This window comes from Ovis aries, chromosome 2 (assembly GCF_016772045.2).
Source record: "Ovis aries strain OAR_USU_Benz2616 breed Rambouillet chromosome 2, ARS-UI_Ramb_v3.0, whole genome shotgun sequence".
NCBI classification, from domain to species: domain Eukaryota; kingdom Metazoa; phylum Chordata; class Mammalia; order Artiodactyla; family Bovidae; genus Ovis; species Ovis aries.
Window position 1 is genome coordinate 105,860,253 of NC_056055.1, and position 17,491 is coordinate 105,877,743.

Below are 17,491 nucleotides of genomic sequence, written 5' to 3' on the forward strand. Positions count from 1 at the left end.
CATGATCTGAGCCACAGTCAGCTCCTGGTCTTGTTTTTACTGACTATATAGAGCTTCTCCATCTTTGGTTGCAAAAAATATAATCAGTCTGATTTCGGTGTTGATCATCTGGTCATGTCCATGTGCAGAGTCTTCTCTTGTGTTGCTGGAAGAGTGTGTTTGCTATGACCAGTGCATTCTCTTGGCAAAACTCTATTAGCCTTTGCCCTGCTTCATTTCGCACTCCAGGGCCAAATTTGCCTGTTAGTCCAGGCATTTCTTGACTTCCTACTTTGCATTCCAGTCCCCTATAACGAAAAGGACATCTTTTTTGGGTGTTAGTTCTAAAAGGTCTTGTAGGTCTTCATAGAATCGTTCAACTCAGTAGGAATAATTCCTTTAAAAATGATGAAATTAGTTCAACTTATCAGAAAATGTATACATCTCCTATATTTCCATTAAATGTTTACATTTTACGACATTGTCTTCTCTATTCACTGATTTTTAATATATATGACAACTGTTATTTGTATTGACCTGTAAGAATCCTTTACTTATTGATTAAAATATTTTGTATTTTCTAAACTTTTTTTCTTAGCTTTTAGAACTTTTATAGTAGAATTTTATATGTAGAAATTCATGTAAGCTACACTTAATGACAGTTTTTATGTTTATTTTTCAGTTCCATAATTTTTAATTCTCAATCTAATTTTTCTGGGTCCTGAAATAAAAAGTTAATATGAATAGTGACATTCACGTTGCTGTACAGCCGAAACTAACAGATTGTAAATCAACTATACCTCAATAACAATTTAAAAGTGGTGACGAAAAACAACATTCATGCATTCCTTTTCACTGTGAACTTCATTTTAAAGAATGTTCAATGATTAATTTTCAATGACATTTATTATTAGGTCAGGAAAGCTTGCTTTTATTCCTACTTGGCTATGAAATACTTTTCATTGTCAGAAGAGTTGAAATGTTATTTAACGCTTTTTTTTTGTATGTGCTGTGATGAGCATATGTTTTATTTTTTTAATATCCAGTAAGAAATTATATAAACTATGCTTGCCTTTAAAAAAAAACCCTACTTTATGAAAATGTTATTTTCTTCCTTCTGCTTAAGATGTTATTTCCTCATTTTTGCTGAATTTGATATACTTGTTATTTGTTACTTTTGCTCAATCTCTGTACATGAAGTCAGTATTTCTTTCTTGTATTGTTTTTGTCCAGATTTTTACTGGATGCATAATATTAATGAAATACCTTATCCTTTAGTTTTATCCTATAAAGTAATTTCTGCTTGTGAATAACTGAGATCTGTTCCTTAAGGTTTAACACTCAGCAGCTTACCTTTGAGGACTACTGTTTGCGGGTAAAATGTAGGGAAAATTATACATTTGTTATTAATTTCATTTTGTTAATCAGATGTTTACTTTTTATAAATTGATATTATTCATTTATAGTTTTACTTAAAATGACACATCCTATGTATGTTTCTTAGTAATTTTTTCATATGTTTAAATATCTGCTATGGTGGCTCAGAGGGTAAAGAATCTGCCTGCAATGCAGGAAATCCAGGTTCAATCCCTGGGTCACAGAGATCCCCTGAAGTAAATGGCTACCCACTCCAGCATTCTTGCTTGGGAAATCCCATGGACAGAGTAGTGTGGCAGGCTACAGTCCATGGGGTCCCAAAGAGTCAGACATGACTGAGCAACTAACACTTTCAACTTTCTTTCACTGTTGCAAATAGTGGAGGTTTTGCTGTCCAGCATTTGAAAGTGGACTGCCAGCTTTATGACTCTAATAGCAACAAACATAATAACAGTCCCTCAGAAATGTAACACTGAGACCAAAGAAGGGCACAGCTAAGAAAATTCCTCCTGGGATCAGAGTCATCAGCATGTGTCTAGAAGGCTATGCACACGTGCTAAGGAGTAACTATCCACTTAGAACAATGGGAGTATGGTATGGGCAGACTTGAAACATTTCCAGGCCACAGTGAAATTTATTAAAAAAGGGTGAAACTCTCATTGGCTACTGGGAGTCAAGCACATTTTGACCAAATACTAGCTGTAGAAAAGGCCACTCTGAATATCAGTGAAGGCATAGAATAAAAATGAATATTTCAGACCAAATGGAGAATCTTAAACTGAAGTAGAATAGCCAAAGTTAAAAATAAAATTAAACTCCCTTTTAAAATCAAAGGGAAGAGGTAGTCTTCTTGGGATCTTTACAGTAGGTCCTGTGGGTCTAGTATGTGATCCCTGAGGAAAGGGTTAGCCTACCTGGTACAGGAAACTCAGGGATTTGGTGAAGATTTAGACCTGGGACTCAAAACTGTGAGGCTACAATGCTTGGTAGCAGTGCCAGTGTGTCTGAGACTTATAGTCTTGCTGGTTCTGAGTGTAACCGAATATGTATATAGCAGAAATTATGGTTGATGCTAAGGCAAAAGCTGTTAATGAGGCAATTCTGACATGAACACAAATCAAATTTTCCCTGGGTTTCAAATCTTTCTCTAGTTCCTGCCATTGGCAGAAAGGAACAGGAGAGGATTGTCATATAAGACATATAATTTGTAGGTTACCAGTCCTTGTGCGACAAGGCCAGAGTACAAAGAGGAAGGGCATGTGGGATAGAGGAACAGTAAATCAGTCACACACACGAACACCATCCACTGACTGTCTCTGCTTAAGACACACACGGAGAATAATTCCATAAAAATTGACCACATAAAATCGCTTAAAATAATGGAAAGTAGAAATAGGCTAGGGATTAGCAAATTTTGTTTACTGGTTGTTTATGGTCCCAAATGATTAGAAAAAGTTGGAATTTTCCACCAATGATCTAGGACAAATGTTATATCATTGTTACTTCCAGGAGATTACAGTTTAATACTTGGGAAAGATCATTAGGCTTTGGTAGTCTCTTGAAATAGGAGCTATTGGTTTTTCCTTCTTTGTTGTTTTTCCAGTGGGGCACACTCTGTGTTTCTTCCTTAGGTAAAGTTAGAATATTCTGTGCTTACATCCTAAGTGAAACCGTAACACATGTCTATTCTTTACTCAGTTTTAGGTGGAACAGGCGTCTCTGCTTTAGCATCTGTTGGAACAGGCGTCTCTGCTTTAGCATCTGTTGGAACAGGCGTCTCTGCTTTAGCATCTGTTGGAACAGGCATCTCTGCTTTAGCATCTGTTGGAACAGGCTTCTCTGCTTTATCATCTGTTGGAACAGGCTTCTCTGCTTTATCATCTGTTTTTTTTCGTCTCATGAAAAGCAAAAGCAAAAGCAACAGACATAGTAGTAGAAGCAAAAGAGGAATCAGTAAATATGGCAGCGGGTTACTCTTTTCTACCCTTTCTTCTGCCTGGGAGGCAGGGGGTGGGCCACTGTCCACACTGCCCCCTCTGCCTTTTTGCTGGCAGGTGGGAGGGTCCCACTTGGGGTCGCAGTGGCAGTGATGTCTGTTGTTGCAGATTCCCCTCAAAGAGCAGAACTGAGGTGAGCAAAAACGTGGAAGGGTGGAAGAAGAGACACACTTCCTGCTGATGCAGATGTTTTGGGGACCACACATTGTACCATCTTTCACGTCACCAATATCAGCTGTTCTTATCCCATGGTGGTAGTCTACACCCCAGCAAGTGTTATTATTGATTTTAGTCCAATGCAGAGTAGTATGACCGCGCATTAGAGGAAGTCCTTTCACGTTCTCACACTGAATCCTCCCACACAGGCTGTCTGACATGTTGCATTTTTCGTATGAGCTGGCTGTGATACCGCAGTTACCGAAACGGTCACCTCGGGTATTCACTGCCCTGTAGCAACTCACGTTTGCACTCCTGGCCTCTTGGCCAAAGATTTGCCTACACTGTTCATTGCGCTCATTGCATCTCTTTTCATAGCAGTAACCACCGCCTGTGCAGGAGGTCCCATCCTGCATGTACACATCTTCTGGACACTGAGAGGATGTCCCATTGCACCACTCTGGAAGATCACATTCATTTTCTACTTTCCTACACACGGTGCCTGATGGCATGAATCTGCAGTTATGGCAACAAAGCCCCGAACTACAGTTTACACCAGCTGTCATAGTGCAGTTTAACTGACAACAGGGATCAGCGGTACACTTCTTTACGGGTCCACAGTCACACTCTTCTCCTTCTTCAACCACACTGTTTCCGCAGCGTGTCTCCCTGAGGACTGTAAGTGGATCTGGTGCTATGTACAAACAATGTCTTCTATGAACGAGGTTCCAATAATCAGCATAGCTGCAGTTGGTGTATTTAGTTGTTACTCCTACATATGGGAACATTATGCACCTTGATGCGGCACATTTACATAGATTGGTATTATCATGATTCATACCCAAAACATGACTCGTCTCATGAATCACAACATGAGATAAAGTAGAAACACCTTCATTGTGGAAAGACTCAATTCCGCAGCTATAACGATCTGAACACACTGTTCCAATAAAGCTCCAGCCAATAGTGTTACCATAATGCCTTTTTACAAAAATATGCGCCAGATCATGGGGCACACGGTTTTGGAGGCCGTTTTCCTTCCATTTGCAAAACTCGTCCAAGGCCTTCCTAATACCTCCTCCTAAGGCAACAAGGCTTCTTTCAGTCCATATCTCTATTCCCATTAAAAGTAACTCCAGATCCAGTGTTTTCAAAACGTCACTTACTACATTTAAAACAAGGAACACTTCTTTCTGCACAAGCGAAGCATTACTTCCATGATGAAGATATCGACTGTGATCTACGACCACTGCAACTTCAAGAAAATAGCTGTGGGTCCACCAGCCTGCATAGCTACTTTGCTTCAAAGTGGAGTTAATGCTTTCTTGAAACTTCAATTGGCCTGCTATTTCTTCATCTGTTAACCCACATCTAAAATATGAAAAATTTGTCTCCTCATTGTCTAGCTTATATATTAGATGCTCAAATGCAGTAGAAAACCTTTTGGGTTCAATTTCATAAACAATGTCATTTGTCTGTAACATTCCCTGAAAGCCCCCGAAGCAGTTATTGAGGGAAACCAGAGACTCTGGGTCCCCTTCCACATAACCACGGTAATAACAGTCATCCTGGACAAAAGGTTGGTCTTCCAGGAGAACACCCGTGTCTGCATAGGTGAACACTGGGAAGTTTTTGGACAAAAAATTCTTCTTGACCTTCATATGAACAACATGTCTCTGGCCCCCAAAATGCAGTTTGTAACACAACCAGCCTTGAAGCTTCATGCCTCTGCCAGTGGGTGTAACCCTCAGGGGAATCACCACTTCTGGGGGGCCAACTCTTTGGGAGTGCCCAACCTGGGGCCATTCAGGAAGGAAGAGGAATACTTTCAGCCAGAGAAGCATGAGAGTAACCTTCATATACACCAGGAACTCACCAACACCTATTGCGGAGCCATCATATTTAGCCATTGGTAGAAAAAGAGGGCAGGACAGGATACATCAAGGTTCGGTCTCCTCCATCTGAGCTGATGTATTCAATGTTAACCTTTAGTTTGTTCTCTGGCAAAGTCATGCAGTCAAAGCAGCAGCACTAAAAGAAAAATAAATAAGTAGAACAGGGACTGGGTGGGAGTTATGAGCAAACCAAGATAGAGGAAAAAGGAAGGGTACAGGTTTGAGAGTTTGGGATGAATTTAGTCCAATGCAGAGTAGTATGATTGCTCATTAGAGGAAGTTCTTTCACGTTCTCACACTGAATCCTCCCACACAGGCTGTCTGACATGTTGCATTTTACGTATGAGGTGGCTGTGATACCACAGTTACCGAAACGGTCACCTCGGGTATTCACTGCCCTGTAGCAACTCACGTTTGCACTCTTGGCCTCTTTGCCAAGAAATTCCAAATGAGAGTCTGGCTTAAGGCATGCCTGACATGCTCTTAAGTTATGGTGAGGCAGAGTGAGACTGTGAGTACACAGGAATGGTGACTGGCCTACGATGGCATTTGTTGAATCTAGAGGAAGGGCACATAGTGATTCGTGATACAGCTCTTTATATCTATTAATATGTGCAAAATTTCCACAATATATAACACAAGAGAGTCTTACTGGAAAGATGAATGAATATCATATACTGATAAAGGAGTCTTGTGTTACACATTTGGATGTTATGATAATAAACTATAGGTCTTCCTTTTACTTACAAGTGAGAATTATTTAATCATAATACTCAGGAGACATATAAATTTTATTCACAGATATTATTTTTTCTCATTGTCCATATAATGCATTTCCATGTAACAAGTTAGTATTTGTCCTAAGTCCTCTGCATTTCTCTTCATCTAAATCTACGAAATTGCAGGAGTCCAACATTGCTAACTTTCACAGCTTTGAGGATCTACTGTAATGCTACCTAATTCAATGATCAGTAGACCAAGGTGGCCTTGGGAGGGGGAATATGTTGGGCTGTTGATGGATGAAACTCAAATGTATTTATATTCTATTATACTGTTAAGAAGAACAGCATTTAAAAACCTGTACCCTTATGGAAGGGAATCAGTGCAGCTGGGAGGGTAGCAACTGAAAATTGGAATGTACTGAATGCAAAATAACCTTCAGAAGTAAAAGGGAAATCAGTGGCTCCTTGAAGGAAGAAAGCTTGGAGTAAAGAAATATTGTCTTAGAGTGGCAAAGACATCAAAGTCTCCACATTATAGGATTTTAAGGTCATCAATTCCTGAGTGCAACCCCACAATGTATTATTTCATAATAAAAACAGATAATACATATACCATATGAAAATACCATCTATGATGATCTCCATAATACAAATGTGTTGTCATATATTTGTTAGCATGAAATCTGATAACATGCCTGGCTGGCAATACTGATGTTCTGCTTTCTTCTTTGAATAAAGCATTTCAAAGACATGTAATGTTCATACATGATGGTATACACTTAGAAAACATACATGAACACACAGATCAAGATTATTAACTGGTCTAGAGCTCTAATTTGAACAGAGGTTTTAGGGGAAACAGCACGTTTGGAATTTTTAAAAGTGCTTTCAATACTTTATATTTAAAATGCTTGCTTTAACTTACCTAGTGAAGTATCCACTGTCTTTATCAGATCATGAAAATAATTCTGTTGCTTACAGTCAGAACCCTTGGCCTAGTTGAAAAAAACACAGAAAAGCTAGCTCTGAGGATTCTAATTCAGGTTGATCTAGTCTACTTCCCACACTAGGTATAAAAATGAAAGATGCGTGATTAAGGAAGGACCTACCATCTACTAGATCCTGTAGTAATTTCTGCTTAATTAGAAAATATTTCATTTCTATGTTCCTTGACTTCCTTTCTCTGGAATTGTTTTCCTGTCATTTATAGAATTTTCATTTCATAAAAGGAAGAAACAATGTCCTGTGTGCTCACACTTCTTCACAGAAAGCCTCTTATTCCTAGTTAACTCTGCTAAACCTTTAAATCAAAAGGATAAGGGGACAATGTGTAGCCCAGCAGAGAAGATTTCCAGTCTCAGAATCACCATGTGCCATACAGACTAGACATTTGTTAGTAATTTGCTTTGATGATCAAACATACTTCCAGACCTCTAAACAGCTAGCCATCTCATTAAGCTGTGCTGTGCTTGATCATCTAGTTATGTCTGACTCTTTGTGACCCCATGGACTGTAGCCCACCTGGCACTTGTCCATGGAATTCTCCAGACAAGAATACTGGAGTGGGTTGCCAGGCTCTCCCTTCAGGGGATCTTTCAAACCCAGGGATTGAACCCAGGTCTCCTGCATTGCAGGCAAATTCTTTACTGTCTGAACCACCAGGGAAGCCCCTCACTAAGCTACCATTTACAATACATTCTTACTCTTAGACCAATTCTCAAATCAGTCCTACACAAACCTCTAAGAACTGGGCATCTGATTTACTAAGGTATTATCCACCAATAATTTCACTTATCTTCTGGGTGAACGTTTAGGTTAATTTCATAGCTCATTTTCAACAATGCTTAGACATTGACTTAAGGACATGGCCTGTATCTTAATGTCACCTTAACTGCCCTAACTCCTACATATTATGAAACTGAGTCGAACACGACTGAGCAACTTCACTTTCACTTTTCACTTTCATGCATGGAGAAAGAAATGGCAACCCACTCCAGTGTTCTTGCCTGGAGAATCCCAGGGATGGGGGAGCCTAATGGGCTGCCGTCTATGGGGTCACACAGAGTTGGACACGACTGAGGTGACTTGGCAGCAGCAGCAGCAGCAGCAACCACAACCTTACTCCTAATAAAAATTCAATCCTCAGATTTATAAAGGATGAAGATAACTTTTCATCATTTCTCCCCTTTTCAGGGCCCTTTATTTGACATTTTACTACTGTAGTCTTGTTTTAGATCCCATCAATTCAACCACTGTTGAGTAAAATCCTCGACCCAAACTAGTGCAGATTTTTTCACTTGCTTTCACACTCTTAACAAAAACGGCAGAACTCATCAGGAAGTAAATCACAGAGTATGTTTGTGGTAATTAATGAGTAAAAGGCAGGCTAAAACTGGCATGAGGAACCTGGTGTGTGTGCTGTGTGCTGAGTCATGTCCAGCTCTTTGCCATCTGTGGACTGTAGCCCACCAGGCTTCTCTGTTCATGGGATTTCCCAGGCAAGAATATTGGAATGGCTTGCCATTTTCTACTCCAGGGGATCTTCCTGAACAGGGATTGAACCTGTATTCTCTTTCATCTCCTGCATTAGTAGGTGGATTCTTTACCACTGAGCCACCTGGGCCTGAGATCCCTGATATTTCAATCAAAATGATGATATAATGAACTGATACTTTCTTCAACACTTTGTTTTTAATACATTGAGCTTTTTTGCCTGCATATATAATATTGTTGAACTTGCTAGTTTTCTAAATTTTCTTTTCTGCCTGGATATAATAATGTTGTTTCTTAACACGCTAGCTTTCTAAATTTTCTCTTCAGTACCTACGACCCTCAGCTTAGCAATCTACTGTCTTTATTTCCATGAGTAGTTATTATTGAATTTAAAGAATGGTACTTTAAACCATAAAGCCACAAAATTTTTATTTTGTGTGTGTTTAATGCAGAATTTGATACTTCTGTCCTTTATTGTTGCAGCTAGTTGGTGGAGGACTTAACTTTTTAGATTATTATTTTTTTTTTCACCATTTAAGTAACCTGAGATCCTGGGGTATTACGGTACTTTTCTTGTGCTAAAGAGGAGCATATTTCACAAAATATCAAGGCTCCATAATGAAGGAAGATCCTTAAATGGACTCCTTAAATGGGATCTTTTTTAGGACAGCAACCTCTAAAGTAGAATCCTTGCAATTTTCACCTCTACAGTCTACGTATGGGAATACATGGGATGAGAATAAGGATGATAGTCATTATATAGTCCTAGTCAGGGACTCTGGGGGCTCTGCTCATGAGGGAATATAACACTCTCACTAGTAATGCGGTACAGTGCCGTATACTAGCACTCACACTCCAGCCTAGACTGCCACGTTATCTCATAGATTCCTTTTTTCATCTTTTCCATAGCTTCATCAAATTCAGTCATCTTGGTATCATAATTATCACCTGCTTCCTCCCTTTCATTTACAGCCCAATTCAGTATTTCCCAAATTGCAAAAATGCATTTTTACACTATTTTTCAACTCTCAATCAAGTAGAATAGAGCAGAATAGGACATAATATAGGTCATAGATACCCCTCTAGTTTCGAAAAATTCACAAAGAATCATGTTGTGTTTGTGAATTCATGTATGCACAAATTCTAGCACTTTTCCCTTCACAGTTAAATTCTTGAAAGACTTACCACAGGTAAAATTAACGGTTACCACGGTATTTTCTAGTTATAACTTTGTGATAGTTTGTGCCGCCAAGGTCTGTGAACAAAGATTTAAATTGAAACATCACATGGCAAAGAACAGTAAAAATCTCTCCCCTTTCATCTCTTCATTCTTTATGTTCCAGATTGAAGTGCTTAGCAACAAGGCTCCTCCAGTTCTAAAAACCGTGGCAACTGGATAAAGGTCTTCCACATTCCGGCTTTGCCTTCTCCATCATACTCTAATGACTCCTCAGTGTGACTAAACCTGACTATAGACCTTATTCCCATCCCATGTATTCCCTGCTCATGGTATACGTGTTTCGTGTTTTTTATTCATACTTCAGTGCTTTTGTTCATGCTGTTTCCCTCATCTCAGATTATTTCATCAGCACAGAACCTCATAATGAAACAGTTGAATTGCATCAAGTTCCAGAAATACGTTTGATCTGGTTTAAACCATTGCTCAAGGATTGAGGCATCAGTAACCATCTATGACTTTCACTCTAAGGTTAAGGATAACTTAGAGACATTTCACATGTGTAAATAAGTGTGCCTCATCCATTAGCAAGAACTGTTGTCAGTAAAGAAGTGGCACAAAGAGATTACAAAGAAGAGAGAGATGAAGAAAGTAGAGTGTGGGTGGTGATGCTAGCATCATAGTGGCATAGGTTGCTCCCATTTTCTCTGTCTTCATTTTACAGTTAATTTGACACTCTTGTATTAATAAGACTGCTTGATTCCAGGAGGGATTTGGGGAAACAGTCATCATTTGTGCATCAGAAAATAAACAAGAACTTGTTAAGGCCTTGAATTCCTTGGAATTGGATTAATAGTACCCACGGGGCTTCCCAGGAAGCTCAGTGGTAAAGAACCCGCCTGCCAATGCAGGAGATTTGGGTTTGATCCCAGGGTCAGAAGATACACTGGAGGGGAAAATGGCAACCCATGCCAGTATTCCTGATGGAAAATCCTGTGGACAGAGGAGAGTGGGGGGCTACTGTACATGGGTTCACAAAGAGTCAGACATGACTAAACAACTGAGCACACACACATGGTCTTTTCTAGCTTTAGCCCTATCATAGGAGAAGGCACTGGTGACCCACTCCAGCACTCTTGCCTGGACAATCCCATGGATGGAGCAGCCTGGTGGGCTGCAGTCCATGGGGTCACTAAGAGTTGGACACAACTGAGTGACTTGACTTTCACTTTTCACTTTCATGCATTGGAGAAGGAAATGGCAACCCACTCCAGTGTGCTTGCCTGGAGAATCCCAGGGACGGAGGAGCCTGGTGGGCTGCCATCTATGGGGTCGCACAGAGTCAGACAGGACCGAAGCGACTTAGTAGCAGCAGCCCTATCATAGGGAGTAGCCATAGGAAGTAACTTGATCGCTGAGCAAAGATTTTTATTTGAGATCTTACATGACATAAGAGAATAAAAGGCACCTTTAAAATATTCATGGGAAGAATAGATGCTGAAGCTGAAACTCCAGTACTTTGGCCACCTGATGCGAAGAGTCAACTCATTGGAAAAGACCCTCATGCTGGGAAAGATTGAGAGCAGGAGGAGAAATGGGTGGCAGAGGATGAGACGGTTAGATAGCATCACTGATTCAATGGATCTGAATTTGAGTAAACTTCAGGAGATCACGGAGGATGGAAGAGCCTGGTTGGTGCAGTTCATGGTGTCATAGAGTTGGCCATAACTTAGTTGAATAACAACACCACTCATTCTGCTATTCATTCTTTATATAATTTTTAAAAAAATTCAATAATTGAATTATCCATGTCTGATTGCATAGTTTTTATATCTTCTTGTTCATTGTTAAAACAGGCACTGCTTAAATCATTTTTCTTAATTCAGTTAACATTTTTACCACCAATATTTTGAATTCTTTATCTGATAAATTGCTGATTTCTGTTTCATTATTTTCAGTGGTTCCTTTTTTTTTTTTTCCAGTTGAGAGTAGTTTCTCTGCCTTTTCACTTTGCTTAACTTTCTCTGCCTCTAATAATTTGGGTAAAACAGTTACCTTTTGAGGTTCTTACACGTGAGCTTCCTTATATGGGCTGTGTGTGTCCAGCAGCTTTGATGATAGCACAGACTTGATGTAGATACAGGTCTTTGCTGCTTACTACAGCCTTGGCAGGTGATGGGGCTGCATATGAAGGGGCTAGAGCCAGTGCCTTGTGTGAGGTAAGACTTCATCTCTGCCTAGCAGTCATCAACACCCTGTCAGAGGTGGGGGTCTGATAGCAAGTTTCAGGAGCAGAAGCCCTGAGAGCCAGAATTGATCTGGCTCTGTTCCCATCAAGTGTGTGTTTTTCTCTCCCTCTGCATCACCCCAGGACCTTTGCCTACAAGGAAGAGGATGTGAAGCAAGTAGGACCCATGAACAGATGGAGGCCCAGTGTATTGATTGTATAAGCATCTATGTCTCTGTTCAGATGCAGCCATGATCACAAGCCCCTTTTGTCTCTCATAGCCAAGAACTGCACCCCTGTCTCTAGCTCTGCCCCTTGCTCCAGAACTGTTGTGGAACTGCTCCATGGGCTTGGCAGGTGTCTGTATGGACTCTCAGCATGAGTAGGGAGGTCAGCTGTGGTGGAGACATGGGAAAAAATGATTATGATTTAGCGGCCCCTCAATGTCTAACTTGTGAATCTAGCCCTGGCTAGTAACTAAGAGCACTGGGTGCTTCTTCCTTCAGCCGATGTCCTTTCACTGGGCCAGACCGAATGCTTAAATCACATACAGTATCAGCAAGGGCTCAGGGGAAAACATAGCTAGCAAGTGTCCAAATTTTCAGAAATTCTTTTTGATGCCTGAAGTTTTAGTTTTTTTTTTACTCTATGTTGTTGCTTCAGCTCTCCGATGTCCTTAAATTTGGTTCTTAAAATACAGTTGGTATTATCTAGGGTTGTTCTAGAGGAAAGATGGCTGCTATGACTTACATATCCTAAAGAGAATTACAAGCATGTTCTTCATCCATTTTAGAGATAAAAGTTATGAAGTTTGAGTGGCACATATGATTTTCCTCTTTTTTTCTGATTTTAAAGTTATTCTAAGTTTAAATTATGTCCCCAAGATGGTAAGCGCCGTAGTGTGAATATTTTGAATCTTCTGATGTCAGACTCCTTTCTGTGTTCTCCATTATGCCACATACTGTATCACTCAGAGTTCAGAGAGGAATGCACACCATGGGGATAGCAATGAGTTATGAAGAAGATGTAGCTGTTACTGCTTGGGCTGGGGCTTGAAGGGAAGAGGTAGTATTAATAAACCTACATGTTTTGAATAGGACCCATGAATCTAGGCCTCCCTCTAGGACTCAGGTATTTGATAACTCAAGGACCTGGGACTGAAAACAAAGAAAGGTAAGATGCCTGGTGGCCATGCCAGTATCTCTGAAGCTGAAAAGTAATGTCTGTTAAGGAATCACTAATATATAAATATAATGTAATGTACTATTATATATAGATATGAAAACTCAGTATATGTTTATTTGAGTATATAGTAATAAAACACAGACTGAAATTTATCTTCTTGTAAAGAGAGAGCTATTAATGATACAACACTGACATGAACAGTGCTGAAAATTTTCCCAGGTGTCCAGTCTGCCCAGGCTCCCTCTAGCTCTGTTAGCAGAAATGAATGATAAGAGGACTGGCAAAAAGAAATGAGATTCGTAGGTTTCCATTCACTGTGTGACAAAGCAGAGTACAAAGGAGAAGGATGTTTAGAATTCAGAGACAGCAAATTAAAAGTACACACACATACACACTGTGTGGGCTGTGCTTTTGCTCAGGAAACACACAGGTAATTTTATGAAAAATTAACCATTAAATTGCTTAAAATAACAAAATGTTCTGGAATTAGCATATTTTTACTCATTGTTTAATTGGTAATATTTATGATCCAGAATACTGAAATATCTCGGGTTTTCTATGATCTCTGACACATTCTGTAACATGTCTACTAACCTAAAAACAAAAAAGTGAGAAATTTCAAAGATTTTGAATTTTTTTTTTAAATCACAAATCTAGGCTTTTATTTCTAAGATGAAGTTGGAACTTTTTCCCTTTTTCCTTAGGTGAAATCAGAGCATTTGGTACTTTTTCCTGAAGTATTGTCTCAACATATTGTCCTTCTCACTGAGGTTCAGCTGGAGCACTTTTCTCTTCTTGCCCAATTAATTCTTTTAGTTTCTTCAACAGCCAAATTAACAAACAAAATAACATAAAAAAGAAAGGAGTCAAGCGAAATAGCAGCAGGTAATGGTGGTCTTGTGCTTCTCTGCCTGGCGGTGGGCCACTGTCCACACTACCTCCAATACCTTTTTCCTGGCAGTGGGGAGGGTCCCACTCGGAGCTGCAGTGGCAGTGCTGTCTGTTGTTGCAGACTCCGTTCATATTGCAGGTCTCAGGTGAGCAATCATTTTGGAAACTGGGCATAAAAGTACACTTCCTTTCGATGCAGATATGATTTGCACCGCACTCTGTACCGTCTTTCACTTCACCAACATCAGGTATGGTCATCCCGAGATGGTAGTCTGTACCCCAGCAGTTGACTCCGTTTATTCGAGTCCAATGCACAGTAGAATGATCTCTCAGGAAGGGGATTTCTGTCACATTCTCACACTGAACCCTCCCACACAGAATATCTGGGATTCCACATGGTATATACGACCTGGCTGTGAGACCACAGTTACCAAAACGGTCACCTCGGCTATTTACTTCCCTGTAGCAATTCTCATTTGCATTCCTGGCCTCTTTGCCAAAGATTTTCCTACACTGTTCATTGCGCTCATTGCATCTCTTTTCATAGCAGTAACCACCGCCTGTGCAGGAGGTCCCATCCTGCATGTACACATCTTCTGGACACTGATAGGATGTCCCATTGCACCACTCTGGAAGATCACATTCATTTTCTACTTTCCTACACACGGTGCCTGATGGCATCAATGTGCAGTTCTCACAGCAAAGGCCAAAAGCACAAGTAGCCCCAACTCTCAGAGCGCAGTCTGACTGACAGCAGGGGTCTTTTGCACATGTGTATGTGGAACCACAGTCACACTCTTCTCCTTCTTCAACCACACTGTTCCCGCAGCGTGTCTGCCTGAAGATATTCTCTGGATTTGGTGAAATGCGCATGCAGCTCACTTTTCCAACAACGTTCCAGTATGAAGCATAACTGCAGTTGCTGAATCGAGTTGTCACAGTTTTACTTGGAAACATTATGCATTTTTTACTTCCACATTTACATATATTATCATCATGTCGCATACCCAGATTGTGACCAATCTCATGTGATACAATATATGCAAACTCTTGCACTTTGTCATTCAGAAAGCTGTCAACCCCACAGTTATAAAGTTGATTACATACAGTTCCAACATAGGCTAAGCCAAGAAGGCGACCATAATTTTCCTTTATGAAAATATGTGCAATATCATGTGGTAAGCGGGTATTAAAACTATTTTTCTTCCATTTGCAAAATTCTTCCAAGAGAATACTTATGTTTGTTGTTGGAAGGAGGTTGTCTTTAGACCAGATCTCGATTCCAACCAAAACCACATTAACATCCAGTGATTGTAAAAAGTTATCTATTCCATTGACAACCATGCATACTTCAGACTGTACACTTGAGGTATTACTTTGGTGATAAAGATACCGACCATGGTCTACCAGCACTGCCAGTTCAAGAAAACGCCTGTGAGTCCACCAGCCAATATACCCACTTTGCTTCAAAGTATAATTAACACTCTCTTGAAGAAATTTCAGTTGTCGTGCTATGTCTTCATCTGTTAATCCACATCTCTTGGGTGGAAGTTCTGTATCATCTACCATCTTGTATAGCAGATGTTCAAATGAGGTAGAAAGACTTTTGGGCTTGATTTCATAAACAACATTATGTATCTGTAATGTTCCTTGAAAGCCCCCCAAACATGTGCTGAGGGCAACCAGGGATTCTGGATCCCCTTCCATGTAACCCTGATAGTAGCAGTCATTCTGGACAAAAGGCTGGTCCTCTGTTAGCCCGTGCTGGTCTGTGTAGGTGAACACTGGTAGGTGTTTAGAGAACAAAAGCTTGTTGACTTTCACGTGAAGAATGTGTCTCTGGCCTCCAAAACGCAGGCTGTAAGAGAGCCATCCAGGAGGCTTCACGCCGCTGCCATTGTATGTTATCTTCAAGGGTACCACCACCTCTGGAAGACCATGGCGTTGGGAGTGCTCAATGTAGGATGATCCGGAAAGGAATAGAAACACCTCTAACCAGAGCAGCAGGAGACTGATCCTCACATACACCAGGGTCTTACCCCCAGCCATTTATGACATCATGTGGAGCCAGTGGTGAGAACCTAAGAACAGAGCAGGCCACATCACTGTGAGCTGGTGGTGTACAGCACAAGCCTTTGATCTGTTTTCTGTCAGAGTCACCATGCCAGAGCCATAACACTAAGGAAAAAAAAAAGACAAGAGCAGAGACAGATCTGGGAGTTAGGAGCAAATTAAGGCAGAGGGTGATGAGAAGGGCACGGGTTAAAATAACTACAAGTTTGGCTAAAGGCATGGCTCATGATACTGCATTGCATTGCCGTCAAGTAAGGTGAGGCAGAGTGAGGCTGTTGGTGTCCAAAGCAGTGGTGATTGGCCTAGGGTGACACTTGTTGAACCTTGAGGAAGGGCAGATAGTGCTTCATTGTTCTGTCCTCTAAATATATGACACTGTGTGGACATGTCTGCAGAAATAAGTAAGACAAAAAGGCCTTAATGGAAGGAGGATATAGATCTTCTTTTCATTTATAAAAAAATAAAGGGAATTTTTATTTATACATATTGACTGAGTATAATTACCACTTTATAGTGATTCTTTTCCATTTCAATGGTAAATTAGTCACATTACTTAGGACAGATATTAAAAAAATACATATATCATTATTTTCTCTCATTCATGTAACTAATCATTACCTGTCCTACCTTCTGTTTTCCCTTTTTCTCTTCAGTTCAGTAGCTCAGTCATGTCCGACTCTTTGCTACCCAGTGGACTGCAGCTCACCAGGCCTCCCTGTCCATCACCAACTCCCAGAGTTTACTCAAATTGATGTTCATTGAGTTGGTGATGCCACCAGCCTCTGTCGTCCCCTTCTCCTCCTGCCTTCAATCTTTCTCCTTCTGCCTCCTCCTTCCCCTTCTCCTCCTGCCTTCAATCTTTCCCAGCATCAGGGTCTTTTCAAATGAGTCAGTTCTTCACATCAGGTGGCCGAAGTATTGGAGTTTCAGCTTCAGCATCAGTCCTTTCAGTGAATATTCAGGACTGATTTCCTTTATGATGGACTGGTTGGACCTCCTTGCTGTCCAAGGGTCTCTCAAGAGTCTTTTCGAACACCACAGTTCAAAGGCATCAATTCTTTGGTGCTCAGCTTTGTTTATAGTCCAACTCTCACATATATACATGACTACTGGAAAAACCATAGCTTTGACTAGATGGACTTTTGTTGGCAAAGTAGTATCTCTGCTTTTTAATAAGCTGTCTAGGTTGGTCATAACTTTTCTCCCAAGGAGCAAGCATCTTTTAATTTCATGGCTGCAGTTACTATCTGCAGTGATTTTGGAGCCCAAGAAAATAAAGTCCGTCACTGCTTCCACTGTTTCCCCATCTATTTGCCATG

General features: G+C 40.4%; 2 protein-coding genes across 2 annotated transcripts; both read right to left on the bottom strand.

Annotated features, from left to right (window-relative positions):
* Positions 1–3,046: 3,046 nt before the first annotated feature.
* On the bottom strand, positions 3,047–5,419 carry LOC101111693 (disintegrin and metalloproteinase domain-containing protein 20-like). Its single transcript, XM_027964777.1, has one exon. It carries the CDS (start codon positions 5,417–5,419, stop codon positions 3,047–3,049), a length of 2,373 nt encoding a protein of 790 aa, XP_027820578.1.
* An 8,551-nt stretch (positions 5,420–13,970) lies between these two features.
* On the bottom strand, positions 13,971–16,148 carry LOC101111942 (disintegrin and metalloproteinase domain-containing protein 20-like). Its single transcript, XM_015092923.2, has one exon. It carries the CDS (start codon positions 16,146–16,148, stop codon positions 13,971–13,973), a length of 2,178 nt encoding a protein of 725 aa, XP_014948409.1.
* Positions 16,149–17,491: the final 1,343 nt, after the last annotated feature.